We start from the raw sequence: 21,218 nt of genomic DNA on the forward strand, positions 1-21,218 counted from the left end.
ATAAAGAGAGAGAGAGAGAGGGAGAAGGGAGAGAGAGAGAGAAGAGAGAGAGAGAGAGAGAGAGAGAGAGAGAGAGAGAGAGAGGGAGAGAGAGAGAGAGAGAGAGAGGAGAGAGAGAGAGAGAGAGAGAGAGAGGGAAAGAGAGAGAGAGAGAGTGTATTCTGTGACTCACCACATTAGTTGTGTTTGGCGAAGCTCCGTGATTCGTCAGCTGAGTGACGATGTTATCATGTCCCATGAAAGCCGCCACATGGATCGGAGTGAGACCCGACTGGAACAAAGACACAGAGTTATTCTAGGAACAAGAGACCCGACTGGAACAAAGACACAGAGTTATTCTAGGAACAAGAGACCCGACTGGAACAAAGACACAGAGTTATTCTAGGAACATGAGTCGTACCTCGGTCACTGCCTGTATAGACGCTCCGTGTTTCACTCCCTACCTCGGCCACCGCCTGTATGGACGCTCCGTGATTCAGTTCCTACCTCAGTCACCGCCTGTATGGACGCTCCGTGTTTCAGTTCCTACCTCGGTCACTGCCTGTATGGACGCTCCGTGATTCAGTTCCTACCTCAGTCACCGCCTGTATGGACGCTCCGTGTTTCAGTTCCTACCTCGGTCACTGCCTGTATGGACGCTCCGTGTTTCAGTTTCTACCTCGGCCACTGCCTGTATGGACGCTCCGTGTTTCAGTTCCTACCTTGGTCACTGCCTGTATGGACGCTCCGTGTTTCAGTTCCTACCTCGGCCACTGCCTGTATGGACGCTCCGTGTTTCAGTTCCTACCTCGGCCACTGCCTGTATGGACGCTCCGTGTTTCAGTTCCTACCTCGGCCACTGCCTGTATGGACGCTCCGTGTTTCAGTTCCTACCTCGGTCACTGCCTGTATGGACGCTCCGTGTTTCAGTTCCTACCTCGGTCACTGCCTGTATGGACGCTCCGTGTTTCAGTTCCTACCTCGGTCACTGCCTGTATGGACGCTCCGTGTTTCAGCAGTAGTTCCATCACTTTGACTCTGTTCTTCTTGCAGGCGATGTGGAGCGGAGTGAAACCATTCTAATAGAAAAACACACAACAGAACAGCATCCAGCCTGGTTAACCCCCAGCTAACCAGCTCTATAGATGTCCTGGCAGCATCCAGCCTGGTTAACCCCCAGCTAACCAGCTCTATAGATGTCCTGGCAGAATCCAGCCTGGTTAACCCCCAGCTAACCAGCTCTATAGACGTCCTGGCAGCATCCAGCCTGGTTAACCCCCAGCTAACCAGCTCTATAGACGTCCTGGCAGCATCCAGCCTGGTTAACCCCCAGCTAACCAGCTCTATAGACGTCCTGGCAGCATCCAGCCTGGTTAACCCCCAGCTAACCAGCTCTATAGACGTCCTGGCAGCATCCAGCCTGGATAACCCCCAGCTAACCAGCTCTATAGACGTCCTGGCAGCATCCAGCCTGGTTAACCCCCAGCTAACCAGCTCTATAGACGTCCTGGCAGCATCCAGCCTGGTTAACCCCCAGCTAACCAGCTCTATAGACGTCCTGGCAGCATCCAGCCTGGTTAATCCCCAGCTAACCAGCTCTATAGATGTCCTGGCAGCATCCAGCCTGGTTAACACACAGCTAACCAGCTCTATAGATGTCCTGGCAGCATCCAGCCTGGTTAACCCCCAGCTAACCAGCTCTATAGATGTCCTGGCAGCATCCAGCCGGGTTAACCCCCAGCTAACCAGCTCTATAGATGTCCTGGCAGCATCCAGCCTGGTTAACCCCCAGCTAACCAGCTCTATAGATGTCCTGGCAGCATCCAGCCTGGTTAACCCCCAGCTAACCAGCTCTATAGACGTCCTGGCAGCATCCAGCCTGGTTAACCCCCAGCTAACCAGCTCTATAGACGTCCTGGCAGCATCCAGCCTGGTTAACCCCCAGCTAACCAGCTCTATAGACGTCCTGGCAGCATCCAGCCTGGTTAACCCCCAGCTAACCAGCTCTATAGACGTCCTGGCAGCATCCAGACTGGATAACCCCCAGCTAACCAGCTCTATAGACGTCCTGGCAGCATCCAGCCTGGTTAACCCCCAGCTAACCAGCTCTATAGACGTCCTGGCAGCATCCAGCCTGGTTAACCCCCAGCTAACCAGCTCTATAGACGTCCTGGCAGCATCCAGCCTGGTTAATCCCCAGCTAACCAGCTCTATAGATGTCCTGGCAGCATCCAGCCTGGTTAACACACAGCTAACCAGCTCTATAGATGTCCTGGCAGCATCCAGCCTGGTTAACCCCCAGCTAACCAGCTCTATAGATGTCCTGGCAGCATCCAGCCGGGTTAACCCCCAGCTAACCAGCTCTATAGATGTCCTGGCAGCATCCAGCCTGGTTAACCCCCAGCTAACCAGCTCTATAGATGTCCTGGCAGCATCCAGCCTGGTTAACCCCCAGCTAACCAGCTCTATAGACGTCCTGGCAGCATCCAGCCTGGTTAACCCCCAGCTAACCAGCTCTATAGACGTCCTGGCAGCATCCAGCCTGGTTAACCCCCAGCTAACCAGCTCTATAGATGTCCTGGCAGCATCCAGCCTGGTTAACCCCCAGCTAACCAGCTCTATAGACGTCCTGGCAGCATCCAGCCTGGTTAACCCCCAGCTAACCAGCTCTATAGACGTCCTGGCAGCATCCAGCCTGGATAACCCCCAGCTAACCAGCTTTATAGACGTCCTGGCAGCATCCAGCCTGGTTAACCCCCAGCTAACCAGCTCTATAGACGTCCTGGCAGCATCCAGCCTGGTTAACCCCCAGCTAACCAGCTCTATAGACGTCCTGGCAGCATCCAGCCTGGTTAACCCCCAGCTAACCAGCTCTATAGATGTCCTGGCAGCATCCAGCCTGGTTAACCCCCAGCTAACCAGCTCTATAGATGTCCTGGCAGCATCCAGCCTGGTTAACACACAGCTAACCAGCTCTATAGATGTCCTGGCAGCATCCAGCCTGGTTAACCCCCAGCTAACCAGCTCTATAGATGTCCTGGCAGCATCCAGCCTGGTTAACCCCCAGCTAACCAGCTCTATAGATGTCCTGGCAGCATCCAGCCGGGTTAACCCCCAGCTAACCAGCTCTATAGATGTCCTGGCAGCATCCAGCCTGGTTAACCCCCAGCTAACCAGCTCTATAGATGTCCTGGCAGCATCCAGCCTGGTTAACCCCCAGCTAACCAGCTCTATAGATGTCCTGGCAGCATCCAGCCTGGTTAACCCCCAGCTAACCAGCTCTATAGATGTCCTAACCAGATACTAACCAGATAAAGGTGGAGTTTCAGTAACACAGCGTTAAATCCAGCTGGATCAGACTGGCCTCTCTGGCTGCTTTGAGGTTTGGCACCATGTGTTATTTCTTCACTTCCCTCTTCACTTCCTCCTTTTTTCTCTCTAAACTTCCGCCATTCTGTTCCAATGACCATAAACACCATGCCAGTATGCTAGTGGCTGCCTGATGCCATAAACCCTAGCCCTAACCTTGCTGCCAACAGGCAGCCTCAGAGGCTGTGGACTGGATGAGGCAGAATGACACAACAGGAAGTGAATGTGTATTTCACACTGATTCTACTGGAAGTGGTTTACTAACAGGAACCAGGGAACAACAGAGTTCTGTGTTTCACTGTCAGTGTGTTACTGTTCCCATGTCACTGTTCTGTGTTTCCAATTTAGTGTGGATCCCAGGAAGACTAGCTACCGCTAAAGCTAATGCTAAGTCATTGCTAAAATAATGCTACGCTTAGGCTAAGCTAACAGCTAATAGGGATTTTTAATACACAGTGTAACTGATGCTTACCAGTGCTTTAGCGTTGGGATTGGCCTTCTTGTCCACAATGACCTTGGCGACCTTGTAGTGTCCGCAGTGGGCGGCGACATGCAGGGCCGTCAGGTAGTCGTTGGTGACATCATCAACAGGAACCTCGTGGTGTAGCAGGAGCTGAACACAGTTCAGATGGTCCCCCTGGGTGGCCATGTGGAGGGGAGACAGACCATTCTGGAGGGGGACAGACAGACAGTTTAGAGGGGGGACAGGGACAGAGAGAGAAAGACATTGCCATAGTTACTGTACCTTAGTTTTGGACAGGATGGGAGCTCCTCTGTCTAGAAGCATCTCCAGCACTTGTTCATGTCCGCTCCTGGCGCCACAGTGGAGAGGGGTCAGACCGTCCTGGGGTCAGAGGTTAAGGGGAAGTAGGGCATTAGACAGGTTACTTACTGTATCTCTGACTATTGGTTCTTCCCTGGTGGCTTTTCTAGATGTTTTGTCTTTGTTGTGTGTGAGCTAGATTTACTTCCTGTAGAACAATAAACATGAATTTGACCACAGACCAGTCCTCCTGTAGGACAATAAACATGAATCTGACCACGGACCAGTCCTCCTGTAGGACAATAAACATGAATCGGAACACTGACCAGTCCTCCTGTAGGACAATAAACATGAATCTGACCACGGACCAGTCCTCCTGTAGGACAATAAACATGCATCTGAACACGGACCAGTCGTCCTGTAGGACAATAAACATGAATCTGAACATGACTTGTCCTCCTGTAGGACAATAAACATGAATCTGACCACGGACCAGTCCTCCTGTAGGACAATAAACATGAATCTGACCACGGACCAGTCCTCCTGTAGGACAATAAACATGAATCTGACCACGGACCAGTCCTCCTGTAGGACAATAAACATGAATCTGAACACTGACCAGTCCTCCTGTAGGACAATAAACATGAATCTGACCACGGACCAGTCCTCCTGTAGGACAATAAACATGCATCTGAACACGGACCAGTCGTCCTGTAGGACAATAAACATGAATCTGAACACAGACCAGTCCTCCTTTTGGACAATAAACATGCATCTGAACACAGACCAGTCCTCCTGTAGGACAATAAACATGAATCTGAACATGACTTGTCCTCCTGTAGGACAATAAACATGAATCTGACCACGGACCAGTCCTCCTGTAGGACAATAAACATGAATCTGACCACGGACCAGTCCTCCTGTAGGACAATAAACATGAATCTGACCACGGACCAGTCCTCCTGTAGGACAATAAACATGAATCTGAACACAGACCAGTCCTCCTGTCGGACAATAAACATGAATCTGAACACAGACCAGTCCTCCTGTAGGACAATAAACATGAATCTGACCACGGACCAGTCCTCCTGTAGGACAATAAACATGAATCTGATCACGGACCAGTCCTCCTGTAGGACAATAAACATGAATCTGAACACGGACCAGTCCTCCTGTAGGACAATAAACATGAATCTGAACACGGACCAGTCCTCCTGTAGGACAATAAACATGAATCGGAACACAGACCAGTCCTCCTGTAGGACAATAAACATGAATCTGACCACGGACCAGTCCTCCTGTAGGACAATAAACATGAATCATTTACAGTACTATTGCTATTTCTATTGTCACAACAACCATGTTATATCAGGGACTGAAGTCAATACTAGAGAAGAGCAGCTTCCATACAGGGCTTTATGTCATAATATACATCCAAACAGAAACATAGAGGTCAAGGTCAAGTATTCACGGGTTTCACGTTGCGTCACTACATCGCTGAAAGTTCTATGAGGTCCGACTGAGCGTTGTACTCAGTGAATTCTCAATTGGCGCTGATGAGGATTTAGTGGCTTGGAAACACAATGACACTTCTAAAGTGATGAATGTTCCTTTGCCATTCTGGCTAGCAACGTTCTTATCCCTTGCTTGCTAGCAAGCCAACTACGGCTAAATTACAGTCCCGTCAAAAAGTACAGCCAGAATAACAGCAAAGTAGCTGCATTTTCATTTGTTTAAGTTGTTTTCTAGTGACATTTATTTGGATACATCCATAACAATGATCTAATGAGGTAAGATTTTGCCTGGCAGAGGAAATGTGGACTCCTCAGGACTTGTTTGCTCACTCATTGTTCAGAGGAGCTAGCCAACAACACAGCTAAACACAATCACTTCAGAGGAGCTAGCCAACAACACAGCTAAACACAATCACTTCAGAGGAGCTAGCCAACAACACAGCTAAACACAATCACTTCAGAGGAGCTAGCCAACAACACAGCTAAACACAATCACTTCAGAGGAGCTAGCCAACAACACAGCTAAACACAATCACTTCAGAGGAGCTAGCCAACAACACAGCTAAACACAATCACTTCAGAGGAGCTAGCCAACAACACAGCTAAACACAATCACTTCAGAGGAACTAGCCAACAACACAGCTAAACACAATCACTTCAGAGGAGCTAGCCAACAACACAGCTAAACACAATCACTTCAGAGGAGCTAGCCAACAACACAGCTAAACACAATCACTTCAGAGGAGCTAGCCAACAACACCGCTAAACACAATCACTTCAGAGGAGCTAGCCAACAACACCGCTAAACACAATCACTTCAGAGGAGCTAGCCAACAACACCGCTAAACACAATCACTTCAGAGGAGCTAGCCAACAACACCGCTAAACACAATCACTTCAAACTGAAGCTGGAAAGACTGCAAACTAGCTGCACTTCATTTTGTTTTTTTACCCTTTTTTTATTTACATTTCTTTGTATATATCCATAAACATTATACCAGCTGATTCATGATTTGGACTGTCTGAGAAACGCTGCCTGCCTGTCTTTCTCATCCCGACACGTTCATTACTACGGGACAGCTGGACATCCAATATGAATATAGAAACAATGTTGAAAATGTCGGAGCGACAGACAACAAGGTTTATACAAATCTCTGGTGTTAAACTAAATGTTAGAAACGTGAGATAATGTCTAGATGCTTTTTATAGTGGAGATAAAGGTTATAAATTGCCTGGCTGGGCTGATGAGACAGTGGATTGTGCAGTCAGATGGAACAGAGTAAATAGACATTTTAACGTCATAGATTTAGCCGGTGGTAACTTGTGGAATAGACGCCGGCTGGAATGCCGTTTTAACCAATCAGCATTCAGGATTAGACCCACCCATTGTATAATGTAGTACAGTGTATATCTAACCTTAGTCCTGGCGTCTATCTTGCCTCCCCTCTCCAGCAGAACTTTGACCATGTTGCCATTCCCTCTCTTAGAAGCCACGTGCAGCGGTGTGATGTCATTCTGAGGAGGGGAGACACAACATCGAGCCATAAATACAGTACAGTCATTATTTCCATCAGATTGGACATTAAGATAACACCTCTACACATACAGTACTTTGAATGACACTAACAGCAGGTTATCCGTGGTATGTTCTGGGCGTATTGTAAAACAGCTTCACCCTATGAAGATACCCTTAACACGACCTAAAGTACAGTATCACTGTCAGCTGACACTGTGTCTGTAGGACAGTCAGGTCTGAGGTAGTCCTGGGGTACTGGGGTTAGTGAACTGTGTCTGCAGGACAGTCAGGTCTGAGGTAGTCCTGGGGTACTGGGGTTAGTGAACTGTGTCTGCAGGACAGTCAGGTCTGGGGTCCTGGGGTTAGTGAACTGTGTCTGTAGGACAGTCAGGTCTGAGGTAGTCCTGGGGTACTGGGGTTAGTGAACTGTGTCTGCAGGACAGTCAGGTCTGAGGTAGTCCTGGGGTACTGAAGTTAGTGAACTGTGTCTGCAGGACAGTCAGATCTGAGGTAGTCCTAGGGTTAGTGAACTGTGTCTGCAGGACAGTCAGGTCTGAGGTAGTCCTGGGGTACTGGGGTTAGTGAACTGTGTCTGCAGGACAGTCAGGTCTGAGGTAGTCCTGGGGTTAGTGAACTGTGTCTGCAGGACAGTCAGGTCTGAGGTAGTCCTGGGGTTAGTGAACTGTGTCTGTAGGACAGTCAGGTCTGAGGTAGTCCTGGGGTACTGGGCTGAAGAACACCTCCCTCTAGTGACAGCTAAAGGTACTCATATATAAGCTCAAACCAGCTCTAATCAGCTGCTATGACAGAGTAAATGCATGATGTGCTACAGCAGAATAACAGAGTAACTGCATGGGAGATACGTTATGATACATATCCACTGTTTCCTTGGTAACGTTGTGATACATATCCACTGTTTCCTTGGTAACGTTGTGATACATATCCACTGTTTCCTTGGTAACGTTGTGATACATATCAACTGTTTCCTTGGTAACGTTGTGATACATATCCACTGTTTCCTTGGTAACGTTGTGATACATATTCACTGTTTTCCTTGGTAAAGTTTTGCTTTGATTAAGAGTGTCATGATTGGCTGTTAGCCCATTCCATTAGCAGGCTGTGTTCCCTGGATAATACTGCTTGGAAGTGCCTCTGTCAGGTGCTCCATTGGTGGAGGGATATAGGATAACACATTACCACTGGTGGAGGGATATAGGATAACACATTACCACTGGTGGAGGGATATAGGATAACACATTACCACTGGTGGAGGGATATAGGATAACACATTACCACTGGTGGAGGGATATAGGATAACACATTACCACTGGTGGAGGGATATAGGATAACATTACCACTGGTGGAGGGATATAGGATAACACATTACAGGGATATAGGATAACACATTACCACTGGTGGAGGGATATAGGATAACATTACCACTGGTGGAGGGATATAGGATAACACATTACCACTGGTGGAGGGATATAGGATAACATTACCACTGGTGGAGGGATATAGGATAACACATTACCACTGGTGGAGGGATATAGGATAACATTACCACTGGTGGAGGAATATAGGATAACACATTACCACTGGTGGAGGGATATAGGATAACACATTACAGGGATATAGGATAACACATTACCACTGGTGGAGGGATATAGGATAACACATTACCACTGGTGGAGGGATATAGGATAACACATTACCACTGGTGGAGGGATATAGGATAACATTACCACTGGTGGAGGGATATAGGATAACATTACCACTGGTGGAGGGATATAGGATAACACATTACCACTGGTGGAGGGATATAGGATAACACATTACCACTGGTGGAGGGATATAGGATAACATTACCACTGGTGGAGGGATATAGGATAACATTACCACTGGTGGAGGGATATAGGATAACATTACCACTGGTGGAGGGATATAGGATAACACATTAGCACTGGTGGAGGGATATAGGATAACATTACCACTGGTGGAGGGTTATAGGATAACATATGACCCTGTCCTAGTGTAAAGCGCCTCCATACCATCAGCAGCTGGAATCAAACGGTTTCTACATGCTTGGATGGACAGTATTATGGGATGTCCTGGCAAACAACGGCCAGAATCCATCTACTTCTATAGGCTCATATTTCATAGTGCAGGGAGGGGTCTGACCGACGGAGAGCCCTGGCAGGGGTCTGACCGACGGAGAGCCTTGGCAGGGGTCTGACCGACGGAGAGCCTTGGCAGGGTCTGACCGACGGAGAGCCTTGGCAGGGGTCTGACCGACGGAGAGGCTTGGCAGGGTGTGTCTATGTGAAGGGCCTTGGCAGGGTGTGTCTATATGAAGGGCCTTGGCAGGGTGAGTGACACCAGCAGCTGTAGAATGACATCTGCAGGGGCTATTGGGTACGACCCTGCACATTCAGGTCCCTAAGCACATTCTTGACCTGGGCTGGATGGAAACAGGCCTGATGAGTCTTACCCTGGCCTTGTTCTAGAGGAGTCTGACCCTGGTCTTGTTTTAGAGGAGTCTTACCCTGGTCTTGTTTTAGAGGAGTCTTACCCTGGTCTTGTTTTAGAGGAGTCTTACCCTGGCCTTGTTTTAGAGGAGTCTTACCCTGGCCTTGTTTTAGAGGAGTCTTACCCTGGCCTTGTTTTAGAGGAGTCTTACCCTGGCCTTGTTCTAGAGGAGTCTTACCCTGATCTTGTTCTAGAGGAGTCTTACCCTGGCCTTGTTCTAGAGGAGTCTTACCCTGGCCTTGTTTTAGAGGAGTCTTACCCTGGTCTTGTTTTAGAGGAGTCTTACCCTGGCCTTGTTTTAGAGGAGTCTTACCCTGGCCTTGTTTTAGAGGAGTCTTACCCTGGTCTTGTTCTAGAGGAGTCTTACCCTGGTCTTGTTTTAGAGGAGTCTTACCCTGGTTGTAACGGCTGTCGTCTGAAGAAGTGGACCAAGGTGCAGCGGAGTTAGTGTTCATTATTAGAATTTAATGTAAACAACGTGAACACTATACAAAACAAGAAAATGAGCAAACCGACAGCAAACAGTCCTGTCTGGAACAAAACACTGACAGAAACAATTACCCACAAACCCAAAGGAAAAAACATGCTCCTTATGTGTGACTCCCAATCAGCAGCAACGAGCTTCAGCTGTGCCTGATTGGGAGCCACACTCACGGCCCAAAACAAAGAAATACAAAAACATAGAAAAAGGAACTTAGAACGCCCACCCAATGTAACACCCTGGCCTAACCAAAATAAAGAACAAAAACCCCTCTCTATGGCCAGGGCGTTACAGTACCCCCCCCCAAAGGTGCGGACTCCGGCCGCAAAACCTGACTCTGAAGGGGAGGGTCCGGGTGGGCCCTCTTACGGCGGCGGCTCAGGTGCGGGACGTGGCCTCTGCTCCACCCTTGACGTCGCCCTCTTCGGTGGCGCACCTGGCCGCGCCGAAGGTCTGGTGGGCGACACTGACTGCGCCCGGCTGGCGGCCGGCGATGGTTGCGCCCGGCTGGCGGGCGGCGATGGTTGCGCCCGGCTGGCGGGCGGCGATGGTTGCGCCCGGCTGGCGGGCGGCGATGGTTGCGCCTGGCTGGCGGGCGACCCTGGCTGCTCTGACGGCACTGACCCAGGATTCACCAGGCTGGGGAAACATGACAGAGGCCTGTCCCTAGGCGTAGGCACCGGACTCACCGGGCTGGCGGGCGTCCCTGGCCACTCCGGCAGTTCAGGGCAGTCTGGCCACTCGGGCAGGTCAGGGCAGTCTGGCAGGTCAGGGCAGTCTGGCCACTCGGGCAGGTCAGGGCAGTCTGGCCACTCGGGCAGGTCAGGGCAGTCTGGCCACTCCGGCAGTTCCGCGCAGTCTGGCCACTCCGGCAGTTCCGCGCAGTCTGGCCACTCCGGCAGTTCAGCGCAGTCTGGCCACTCCGGCAGTTCAGCGCAGTCTGGCCACTCCGGCAGTTCAGCGCAGTCTGGCCACTCCGGCAGTTCAGCGCAGTCTGGCCACTCCGGCAGTTCAGCGCAGTCTGGCCACTCCGGCAGTTCAGCGCAGTCTGGCCACTCCGGCAGTTCAGCGCAGTCTGGCCACTCCGGCAGTTCAGCGCAGTCTGGCCACTCCGGCAGTTCAGCGCAGTCTGGCCACTCCGGCAGTTCAGCGCAGTCTGGCCACTCCGGCAGTTCAGCGCAGTCTGGCCACTCCGGCAGTTCAGCGCAGTCTGACCTCTCTGGCGACTGTTGACTGGCGGGCAGCTCTGACGACTGTTGACTGGCGGGCAGCTCTGATGACTGTTGACTGGCGGGCAGCTCTGACGACTGTTGACTGGCGGGCAGCTCTGACGACTGTTGACTGGCGGGCAGCTCTGACGACTGTTGACTGGCGGGCAGCTCTGACGACTGTTGACTGGCGGGCAGCTCCGACGACTGTTGACTGGCGGGCAGCTCCGACGACTGTTGACTGGCGGGGCTGGGGACACGCACCTTGGGCTTGGTGCGGGGTGCTGGTACTGGGCGTACCAGATTGGAGACATGTACCTCAGGGCTAGTGCGGGGAGCTGGCCTGGGGCTCCATCCTTGCCCCTCTTCACAGCCCTTGTGCCCCCCCCAAAAAATTTCTTGGGGCTGCCTCTCGGGTTCCCTTAACTCCTCCATAGCCCTGGACACGAACATCCTTAAATCCGCCCACGTCCATCCATCCATGCTGTTCTCCTGCTGCTTGGTCCTTTGGTGGTGGGTAATTCTGTAACGGCTGTCGTCTGAAGAAGTGGACCAAGGTGCAGCGGAGTTAGTGTTCATTATTAGAATTTAATGTAAACAACGTGAACACTATACAAAACAAGAAAATGAGCAAACCGACAGCAAACAGTCCTGTCTGGAACAAAACACTGACAGAAACAATTACCCACAAACCCAAAGGAAAAAACATGCTCCTTATGTGTGACTCCCAATCAGCAGCAACGAGCTTCAGCTGTGCCTGATTGGGAGCCACACTCACGGCCCAAAACAAAGAAATACAAAAACATAGAAAAAGGAACTTAGAACGCCCACCCAATGTAACACCCTGGCCTAACCAAAATAAAGAACAAAAACCCCTCTCTATGGCCAGGGCGTTACACTGGTCTTGTTCTAGAGGAGTCTTACCCTGGTCTTGTTCTAGAGGAGTCTTACCCTGGTCTTGTTTTAGAGGAGTCTTACCCTGTCCTTGTTTTAGAGGAGTCTGACCCTGGCCTTGTTTTAGAGGAGTCTTAGCCTGGTCTTGTTCTAGAGGAGTCTTAGCCTGGTTTTGTTCTAGAGGAGTCTTACCCTGGTCTTGTTTTAGAGGAGTCTTACCCTGGTCTTGTTCTAGAGGAGTCTTACCCTGGCCTTGTTTTAGAGGAGTCTTACCCTGGTCTTGTTCTAAAGGAGTCTGACCCTGGTCTTGTTGTAGAGGAGTCTTACCCTGGTCTTGTTCTAGAGGAGTCTTACCCTGGCCTTGTTCTAGAGGAGTCTTACCCTGGCCTTGAAGTCCACGGCTGCGCCGCGGTTGAGGAGGAGCGTTGCCACGTTGATGTTGCCGTAGTGAGCAGCAATGTGCAGCGGAGTAAAGCCACTCTAGAAAACAGACACATCATGACATCAGCACTCAGTCACAACACAACCAATCAGAGCAGCCCCTCACACCGTCATAGCCAGACAGGACAGCTCTTTGATCAGACACGCTGCAGACCCTTCCCTACAGCCCAATTATCTCTGTCTTCCCAAAGTGTGCGCTTGTTCACTTCCCTTCACTGATTTTAAAGTAAATGACTGGTATATGAAATATGGTGGAAACTACCACTGGTCTATGGTTCCTCCATAGAGTTTTATTTAGTTCATTAGTTGTTAACTTCCAAGTTGTCTGAAGCAGATGCTGTATTAGACTATAAGCTACAGTAGTGCTGTGTGGAACTGTGATCTACAGTAGGTCTGTTAGCTGCGTTCGCTGTTGGGGAACAGAAAAAGCAGCATAGACACATTTAGAGTAGAGGACTGTTGATGCTGCAGCCATCACTGGCTGCTGACCAACACCTGCCTGCCTCACGGTGTCTGGGTTAGAGTTCTCCTGTCTGGGTTAGAGTTATCCTGTCTGGGTTAGAGTTATCCTGTCTGGGTTAGAGTTCTCCTGCCTGCCTCAGGGTGTCTGGGTTAGAGTTCTCCTGCCTGGGTTAGAGTTCTCCTGCCTGGGTAAGAGTTCTCCTGCCTGGGTTAAAGTCATCCTGTCTGGGTTAGAGTTCTCCTGCCTGGGTTAGAGTTCTCCTGCCTGGGTTAGAGTTCTCCTGTCTGGGTTAGAGTTCTCCTGCCTGGGTTAGAGTTCTCCTGCCTGGGTTAGAGTTCTCCTGTCTGGGTTAGAGTTCTCCTGTCTGGGTTAGAGTTCTCCTGCCTGGGTTAGAGTTATCCTGTCTGGGTTAGAGTTCTCCTGCCTGGGTTAGAGTTTTCCTGTCTGGGTTAGAGTTATCCTGCCTGGGTTAGAGTTCTCCTGTCTGGGTTAGAGTTCTCCTGCCTGGGTTAGAGTTCTCCTGCCTGGGTTAGAGTTCTCCTGCCTGGGTTAGAGTTCTCCTGTCTGGGTTTGAGTCATCCTGCCTGGGTTAGAGTTCTCCTGCCTGGGTTAGAGTTCTCCTGCCTGGGTTAGAGTTCTCCTGCCTGGGTTAGAGTTATCCTGTCTGGGTTAGAGTTCTCCTGTCTGGGTTAGAGTTCTCCTGCCTGGGTTAGAGTTCTCCTGCCTGGGTTAGAGTTCTCCTGCCTGGGTTAAAGTTATCCTGCCTGGGTTAGAGTTCTCCTGTCTGGGTTAGAGTTGTCTGGGTTAGAGTTCTCCTGTCTGGGTTAGAGTTATCCTGCCTGGGTTAGAGTTATCCTGTCTGGGTTAGAGTTATCCTGTCTGGGTTAGGCAGAGACACCCACTGAGAGGGACTAGCTGGTGGACTGGGTCTCTGCTGCTGGGGGATAGCTTCCTTTATTCTTTATTTGGATCCACATTAGCTGGCACCTTGGCAACCGCTAGTTTTCCTGGAGTCCAACGGTATCTTACAGTACCTCATCACAGAACTCAGCCAGTGGTGCTGACACAGAGGCCAGGAGACAAACTTACTGCATCATCATTCCCAACTCTAACATCATGCTAACCAACTCTAACATCATGCTAACCAGCTCTAACATCATGCTAACCAGCTCTAACATCATGCTAACCAGCTCTAACATTATGTTAACCAGCTCTAACATCATGCTAACCAACTCTAACGTCATGTTAACCAACTCTAACATCATGCTAACCAACTCTAACATCATGCTAACCAGCTCTAACATCATGCTAACCAGCTCTAACATCATGCTAACCAGCTCTAACATCATGCTACCCAGCTCTAACATCATGTTAACCAATTCTAACCAACTCTAACATCATGCTAACCAGTTCTAACATCATGTTAACCAGCTCTAACCAACTCTAACATCATGCTAACCAGCTCTAACATCATGCTAACCAGCTCTAACATCATGCTACCCAGCTCTAACATCATGTTAACCAACTCTAACCAACTCTAACATCATGCTAACCAACTCTAACATCATGCTAACCAGCTCTAACATCATGCTAACCAGCTCTAACATCATGTTAACCAGCTCTAACCAACTCTAACATCATGCTAACCAGCTCTAACATCATGTTAACCAACTCTAACATCATGTTAACCAACTCTAACCAACTCTAACATCATGTTAACCAACTCTAACCAACTCTAACATCATGCTAACCAGCTCTAACATCATGCTAACCAGCTCTAACATCATGCTAACCAACTCTAACATCATTCTAACATCATGCTAACCAACTCTAACATCATGCTAACCAACTCTAACATCATGCTAACCAACTCTAACCAACTTTAACACCATGCTAACCAACTCTAACGTCATGTTAACCAACTCTAACATGATGATAACCAGCTCTAACGTCATGCTAACCAACTCTAACCAACTCTAACATCATGCTAACCAACTCTAACATCATGCTAACCAACTCTAACATCATGCTAACCAACTCTAACCAACTCTAACATCATGCTAACCAGCTCTAACATCATGCTAACCAGCTCTAACATCATGTTAACCAGCTCTAACATCATGTTAACCAACTCTAACCAACTCTAACATCATGCTAACCAACTCTAACCAACTCTAACATCATGCTAACCAGCTCTAACATCATGCTAACCAGCTCTAACATCATGTTAACCAACTCTAACATCATGTTAAGCAGCTCTAACATCATGTTAACCAACTCTAACATCATGTTAACCAACTCTAACATGATGATAACCAGCTCTAACATCATGCTAACCAACTCTAACATCATGCTAACCAACTCTAACCAACTCTAACATAATGCTAACCAGCTCTAACATCATGCTAACCAGCTCTAACATCCTGCTAACCAACTGTAACATCATTCTAACATCATGCTAACCAACTCTAACATCATGCTAACCAACACTAACATAATGCTAACCAACTCTAACCAACTCTAACATCATGTTAACCAACTCTAACATCATGCTAACCAACACTAACATAATGCTAACCAACTCTAACCAACTCTAACATCATGTTAACCAACTCTAACATCATGCTAACCAACTCTAACGTCATGTTAACCAACTCTAACATGATGATAACCAGCTCTAACATCATGCTAACCAACTCTAACCAACTCTAACATCATGCTAACCAACTCTAACATCATGCTAACCAACTCTAACCAACTCTAACATCAGAGAGGAGTGTGGTGTCAGGAAAACAACCTCCCACCAAACATCCACAAAACAAAGCAGCTGATCGTGGACTTCAGGAAACAGCAGAGGGAGCTACCCCCTATCCACATCGATGGGACCGCAGTGGAGAAGGTGGAAAGTTTTAAGTTCCTCGGCATACACATCACTGACAAACTGAAATGGTCCACCCACACAGACAGTGTGGTGAAGAAGGCACAGCAACGCCTCTTCAACTTCAGGAGGCTGACAAAATTTGCCTTGGCACCTAAAATCCTCACAAAATTTTACAGATGCACAATTGAGAGCATCCTGTCAGGCTGTATCACCGCCTGGTACCGCAACTGCACCGCCTGCAACCGCAGGGCTCTCCAGAGGGTGGTGCGGTCTGCCCAACGCATCACCGGGGGCAAACTACCTGCCCTCCAGGACACACCTACAGCACCCGATGTCACAGGAAGGCCAAAAAGAACATCAAGGACAACAACCACCTGAGCCACTGCCTGTTCACCACGTTATCATCCAGAAGGCGAGGTCAGTACAGGTGCATCAAAGCTGGGACCGGAAAAACTAACAAAACAGCTTCTATCTCAAGGCCATCAGACTGTTAAATAGCCATCACTTGCACATTAGAGGCTGCTGCCTTATATACATAGACTTGAGATCACTAGCCACTTTAATAATGGAACACTAGTCACTTTAATAATGTGTACATATGTTGTATTACTCATCTCATATGTACATACTGTATTCTATACTATTCTACTGTATCTTAGTCTATGCAGCTCTGACATTGCTCATCTAAATGTGTATATATTCTTAATTCCATTGCTTTACTATAGATTGTGTGTATTGTTAGATATTACTGCACTGTTGGAGCTAGAAACACAAGCATTACGCTACACCTGCAATAACATCTGCTAAACACGTGTACGTGACCAATAACATCTTATAAACACGTGACCAATAACATCTTCTAAACACGTGTACGTGACCAATAACATCTGCTAAACACGTGTACGTGACCAATAACATCTGCTAAACACGTGTATGTGACCAATAACATTTTATTTGATGTTGCTTTTTTTTGGAGGGGGGGGGGGCGATATCTTTTATTGACAAAATCAAATGTCAGTGGCCATTGGCGGTTCAAGTGTTAACCAACTCTTACATCATGTTAACCAACTCTAACATCATGCTAACCAAGTCTAACATCCTGCTAACCAACTCTAACATCATGTTAACCAACTCTAACATCATGCTAACCAACTCTAACATCATGCTAACCAAGTTCTTAAGGGTTTTATGAGACTGGATAAAGGAAGCCAGCCCCTCAGCTGTAGAGACCCTCAGTCCATGTTGTCAGTACATCGAGGTCAGAGGTCATGCTACTTTCTAGTCCCTTCTGGAAAGCACCAAGACAGACAGTAAATAAAACAACAAAAAGAAGCAATGCAGGAACAGGGAGGAGAGATGAGGCAGCAGTTAGCAGTTAGCAGTTAGCAGGTAGCAGGTAGCAGCAGGGTGCGAGGTGGTGGGCTGTGAGTGTTGAGTGTGTAGAGGAGATCCGAATATACCTCTGTGGTCCTATTCACCATCATCTAGGGAGAGCAACACCAGAGAGAGGTCAAGAGAGGAGAGAATGGGAGGTTAGTGCGTCACAACGACACTATGGCTGCACCATGCTGTATGATGGTGGGAAGAGTCATGATAACAACATAACAGTCAGGATAACAGTTAGGTACACAACATTAACACCACAGACACGAACACAATAACACAGGGTACTACTTCTGTCAGCATACTGATATTATAGAACATCTACAGAGTCAAATTATACTGTGGCAGTAACATCAGAACTAGAGGTCGGCCGATTAATCGGAATGGCCGATTAATTAGGGCCGATTTCAAGTTTTCATAACAATCGGAAATCGGTATTTTTGGACGCCGATTTGGCCGATTTCTTTATTTTTTTTTATTCTAATAATTTATTTAACTAGGCAAGTCAGTTAAGAACACATTCTTATTTTCAATGACGGCCTAGGAACGGTGGGTTAACTGCCTTGTTCAGTGGCACCAAGACAGATTTTTACCTTGTCAGCTCAGGGATTCAATCTTGCAACCTTACGGTTAACTTGTCCAACACTCTAACCACCTGCTTTACATTGCACTCCACGAAGTTACGCGAATGCAGTAAGAAGCCAAGGTAAGTTGCTAGCTAGCATTAAACGTATCTTATAAAAAACAATCAATCAATCGTAATCACTAGCTAACTACACATGGTTGATGATATTACTAGTTTATCTAGCCTGTCCTGGGTTGCATATAATCGCTTAGGTACACGTTGCTCCAACCATAAACATCAATGCCTTTCTTAAAATCAATACACAAGTATATATTTTTAAACCTGCATATTTAGTTAATATTGCCTGCTAACATGAATTTATTTTAACTAGGGAAAATGTGTCACTTCTCTTGCAAACAGAGTCAGGGTATATGCAGCAGTTTGGGCCGCCTGGCTCGTTGTGAACTGTGAAGACTATTTCATCCTAACAAAGACAGCCGACTTCGCCAAACGGGGGATGATTTAACAAAAGCGCATTTGCGAAAAAAGCACAATCGTTGCACGACTGTACCTAACCATAAACATCAATGCCTTTCTTAAAATCAATACACAGAAGTATATATTTTTAAACCTGCATATTTAGCTAAAATAAATCCAGGTTAGGAGGCAATATTAACCAGGTGAAATTGTGTTATTTTGCGTTCATTGCACGCAGTCAGGGTATATGCAACACTTTGGGTAATTTGTCAAAATTTTACGTAATTATGACATAACACTGAAGGTTGTGCAATGTAACGTTTTGTTTTCGAGATGATAGTTTCCGGATTCGACCATATTAATGACCTAAGGCTCGTGTTTCTGTGTGTTATTATGTTATAATTAAGTCTATGATTTGATAGAGCAGTCTGACTGAGCGGTGGTAGGCACCAGCAGGCTCATAAGCATTCATTCAGACAGCACTTTCGTGCATTTTGCCAGCAGCCCTTCACAATGCATTGCGCTGTTTATGACTTCAAGCCTATCAACTCCCAAGATAGAGCTGGTGTAACCGATGTGAAATGGCTAGCTAGTTAGCCGGGTGCGTGCTAATAGCGTTTCAAACGTCACTCGCTCTGAGACTTTGAGTAGTTGTTTCCCTTGCTCTACATGGGTAACGCTGCTTCGAGGGTGGCTGTTGTCGATGTGTTCCTGGTTCGAGCCCAGGTAGGAGCGAGGAGAGGGACGGAAGCTATACTGTTACACTGGCAATACTAAAGTGCCTATAAAACATCCAATAGTCAATAAATACAAATCGTATAGAGAGAAACAGTCTGGTTCCCCTCATAGCCTGGTTCCTCTCTAGGTTTCTTCCTAGGTTCTGGCCTTTCTAGGGAGTTTTTCCTAGCCACGGTGCTTCTACACCTGCATTGCTTGCTGTTTGGGGTTTTAGGCTGGGTTTCTGTACAGCACTTTGAGATATCAGCTGATGTAAGAAGGGCTATATAAATACATTTGATTGATTTGATAATGATTTTTTTCTTCCTCAAATGAAGGGGATGATGATGCAATCTTTGCGAGAGGGAGGGAATCTGATTTAGCTCAGACACTTCATTCAGGATGAGTGGAGTTAGCCCTGAGTTAGCCCTGAGTTAGCCCTGAGAGCAGGTTATTTCTGAAGGATTCGTTGCCATAGAAATGTACCTGACTAAAAGGTGAGCCATATTCGTATGACTGATTATCCCGAAGTTTAACTCAGAGTTGACCAAAGTTAGCTGGCTAACTAGTTAAACCTGAATCCTAGGATAGCCCTCTGGTCAGAGCGAAGATAAAGGACTAGTGATTGGTGCTCTGACTGTGTTGGTACCTTGGACTCGACATCTGCGTTGTGGTCGATCTGGAGCAGCAGCGCAACAGCCTTGGTATCGTCTTTGCGCGCGGCGATGTGGAGCGCCGGGAGCCGGACCTTCCCTTTAGTGTCATTCTCCAGGAGCAGAGAGACCACCTGTTCATGTCCCTGCTGCAACGCCACCGCCAGGGGGGTGAAGCCATCCTACAGTAGAGATAACAGTCACTATATATACTATACCATACTGCAAGGCCACCGCCAGGGGGGGTGACCGCCAGGGGGGTGAAGCCATCCTACAGTAGAGATGACAGTCACTATATATACTATACCATACTGCAACGCCACCGCCAGTGGGGTGAAGCCATCCTACAGTAGAGATAACAGTCACTATATATACTATACCATACTGCAACGCCACCGCCAGGGGGGGTGAAGCCATCCTACAGTAGAGATAACAGTCACTATATATACTATACCATACTGCAACACCACCGCCAGGGGGGGTGACCGCCAGGGGGGGTGCAGCCATCCTACAGTAGAGATAACAGTCACTATATATACTATACCATACTGCTACACCACCGCCAGGGGGGGTGACCGCCAGGGGGGTGAAGCCATCCTACAGTAGAGATAACAGTCACTATATATACTATACCATACTGCAACACCACCGCCAGGGGGGGTGACCGCCAGGGGGGTGAAGCCATCCTACAGTAGAGATAACAGTCACTATATATACTATACCATACTGTAATACTAACCCTGACCTCTGAGCCCAACACTGTAACTGTACTACCTCTTATAGGACTACCAGAACACTACCAGCAGTGAGGGAAATCAGTCAATTGAAGTAAATTCATTAGGCCCAAATCTATGGATTTCACATGACTGGGCAGGGGTGCAGCCACGTGGCAGAAAGGCCCACCCACTGGGGAGACAGGCCCACCCACTGGGGAGACAGGCCCACCCACTGGGGAGACAGACCCACCCACTGGGGAGACAGACCCACCCACTGGGGAGACAGGCCCAGCCACTGGCGAGACAGGCCCACCCACTGGGGAGACAGGCCCAGCCACTGGGGAGACAGGCCCAGCCACTGGGGAGACAGGCCCAGCCACTGGCGAGACAGGCCCACCCACTGGGGAGACAGGCCCAGCCACTGGGGAGACAGGCCCAGCCACTGGGGAGACAGGCCCATGGTTTAATATCACTATTTTCCAGCCCCATAGTTTAATATCACTATTATACAGCCCCATAGTTTAATATCACTATTATGCAGCCCCATAGTTTAATATAACTATTATACAGCCCCATGGTTTAATATCACTATTATACAGCCCCATGGTTTAATATCACTATTATACAGCCCCATGGTTTAATATCACTATTATACAGCCCCATAGTTTA

The 21,218-nt window shown here is 48.2% G+C and overlaps 1 protein-coding gene across 1 annotated transcript in view; it reads right to left on the bottom strand.

Annotated features, from left to right (window-relative positions):
- LOC115189573 (ankyrin-3) overlaps positions 1-21,218 on the bottom strand; it is a gene marked incomplete in the record, with an annotated part of 261,846 nt that overhangs the window by 201,121 nt on the left and 39,507 nt on the right. The window contains 8 exon segments of the mRNA XM_029748190.1: positions 173-271; positions 960-1,058; positions 3,821-4,018; positions 4,094-4,192; positions 7,042-7,140; positions 12,635-12,733; positions 17,499-17,522; positions 19,830-20,015. Coding sequence (XP_029604050.1) covers positions 173-271; positions 960-1,058; positions 3,821-4,018; positions 4,094-4,192; positions 7,042-7,140; positions 12,635-12,733; positions 17,499-17,522; positions 19,830-20,015 — 903 coding nt within the window.

The sequence above is a fragment of the Salmo trutta genome, unplaced genomic scaffold (assembly GCF_901001165.1).
Source record: "Salmo trutta unplaced genomic scaffold, fSalTru1.1, whole genome shotgun sequence".
Classification (NCBI taxonomy): domain Eukaryota; kingdom Metazoa; phylum Chordata; class Actinopteri; order Salmoniformes; family Salmonidae; genus Salmo; species Salmo trutta.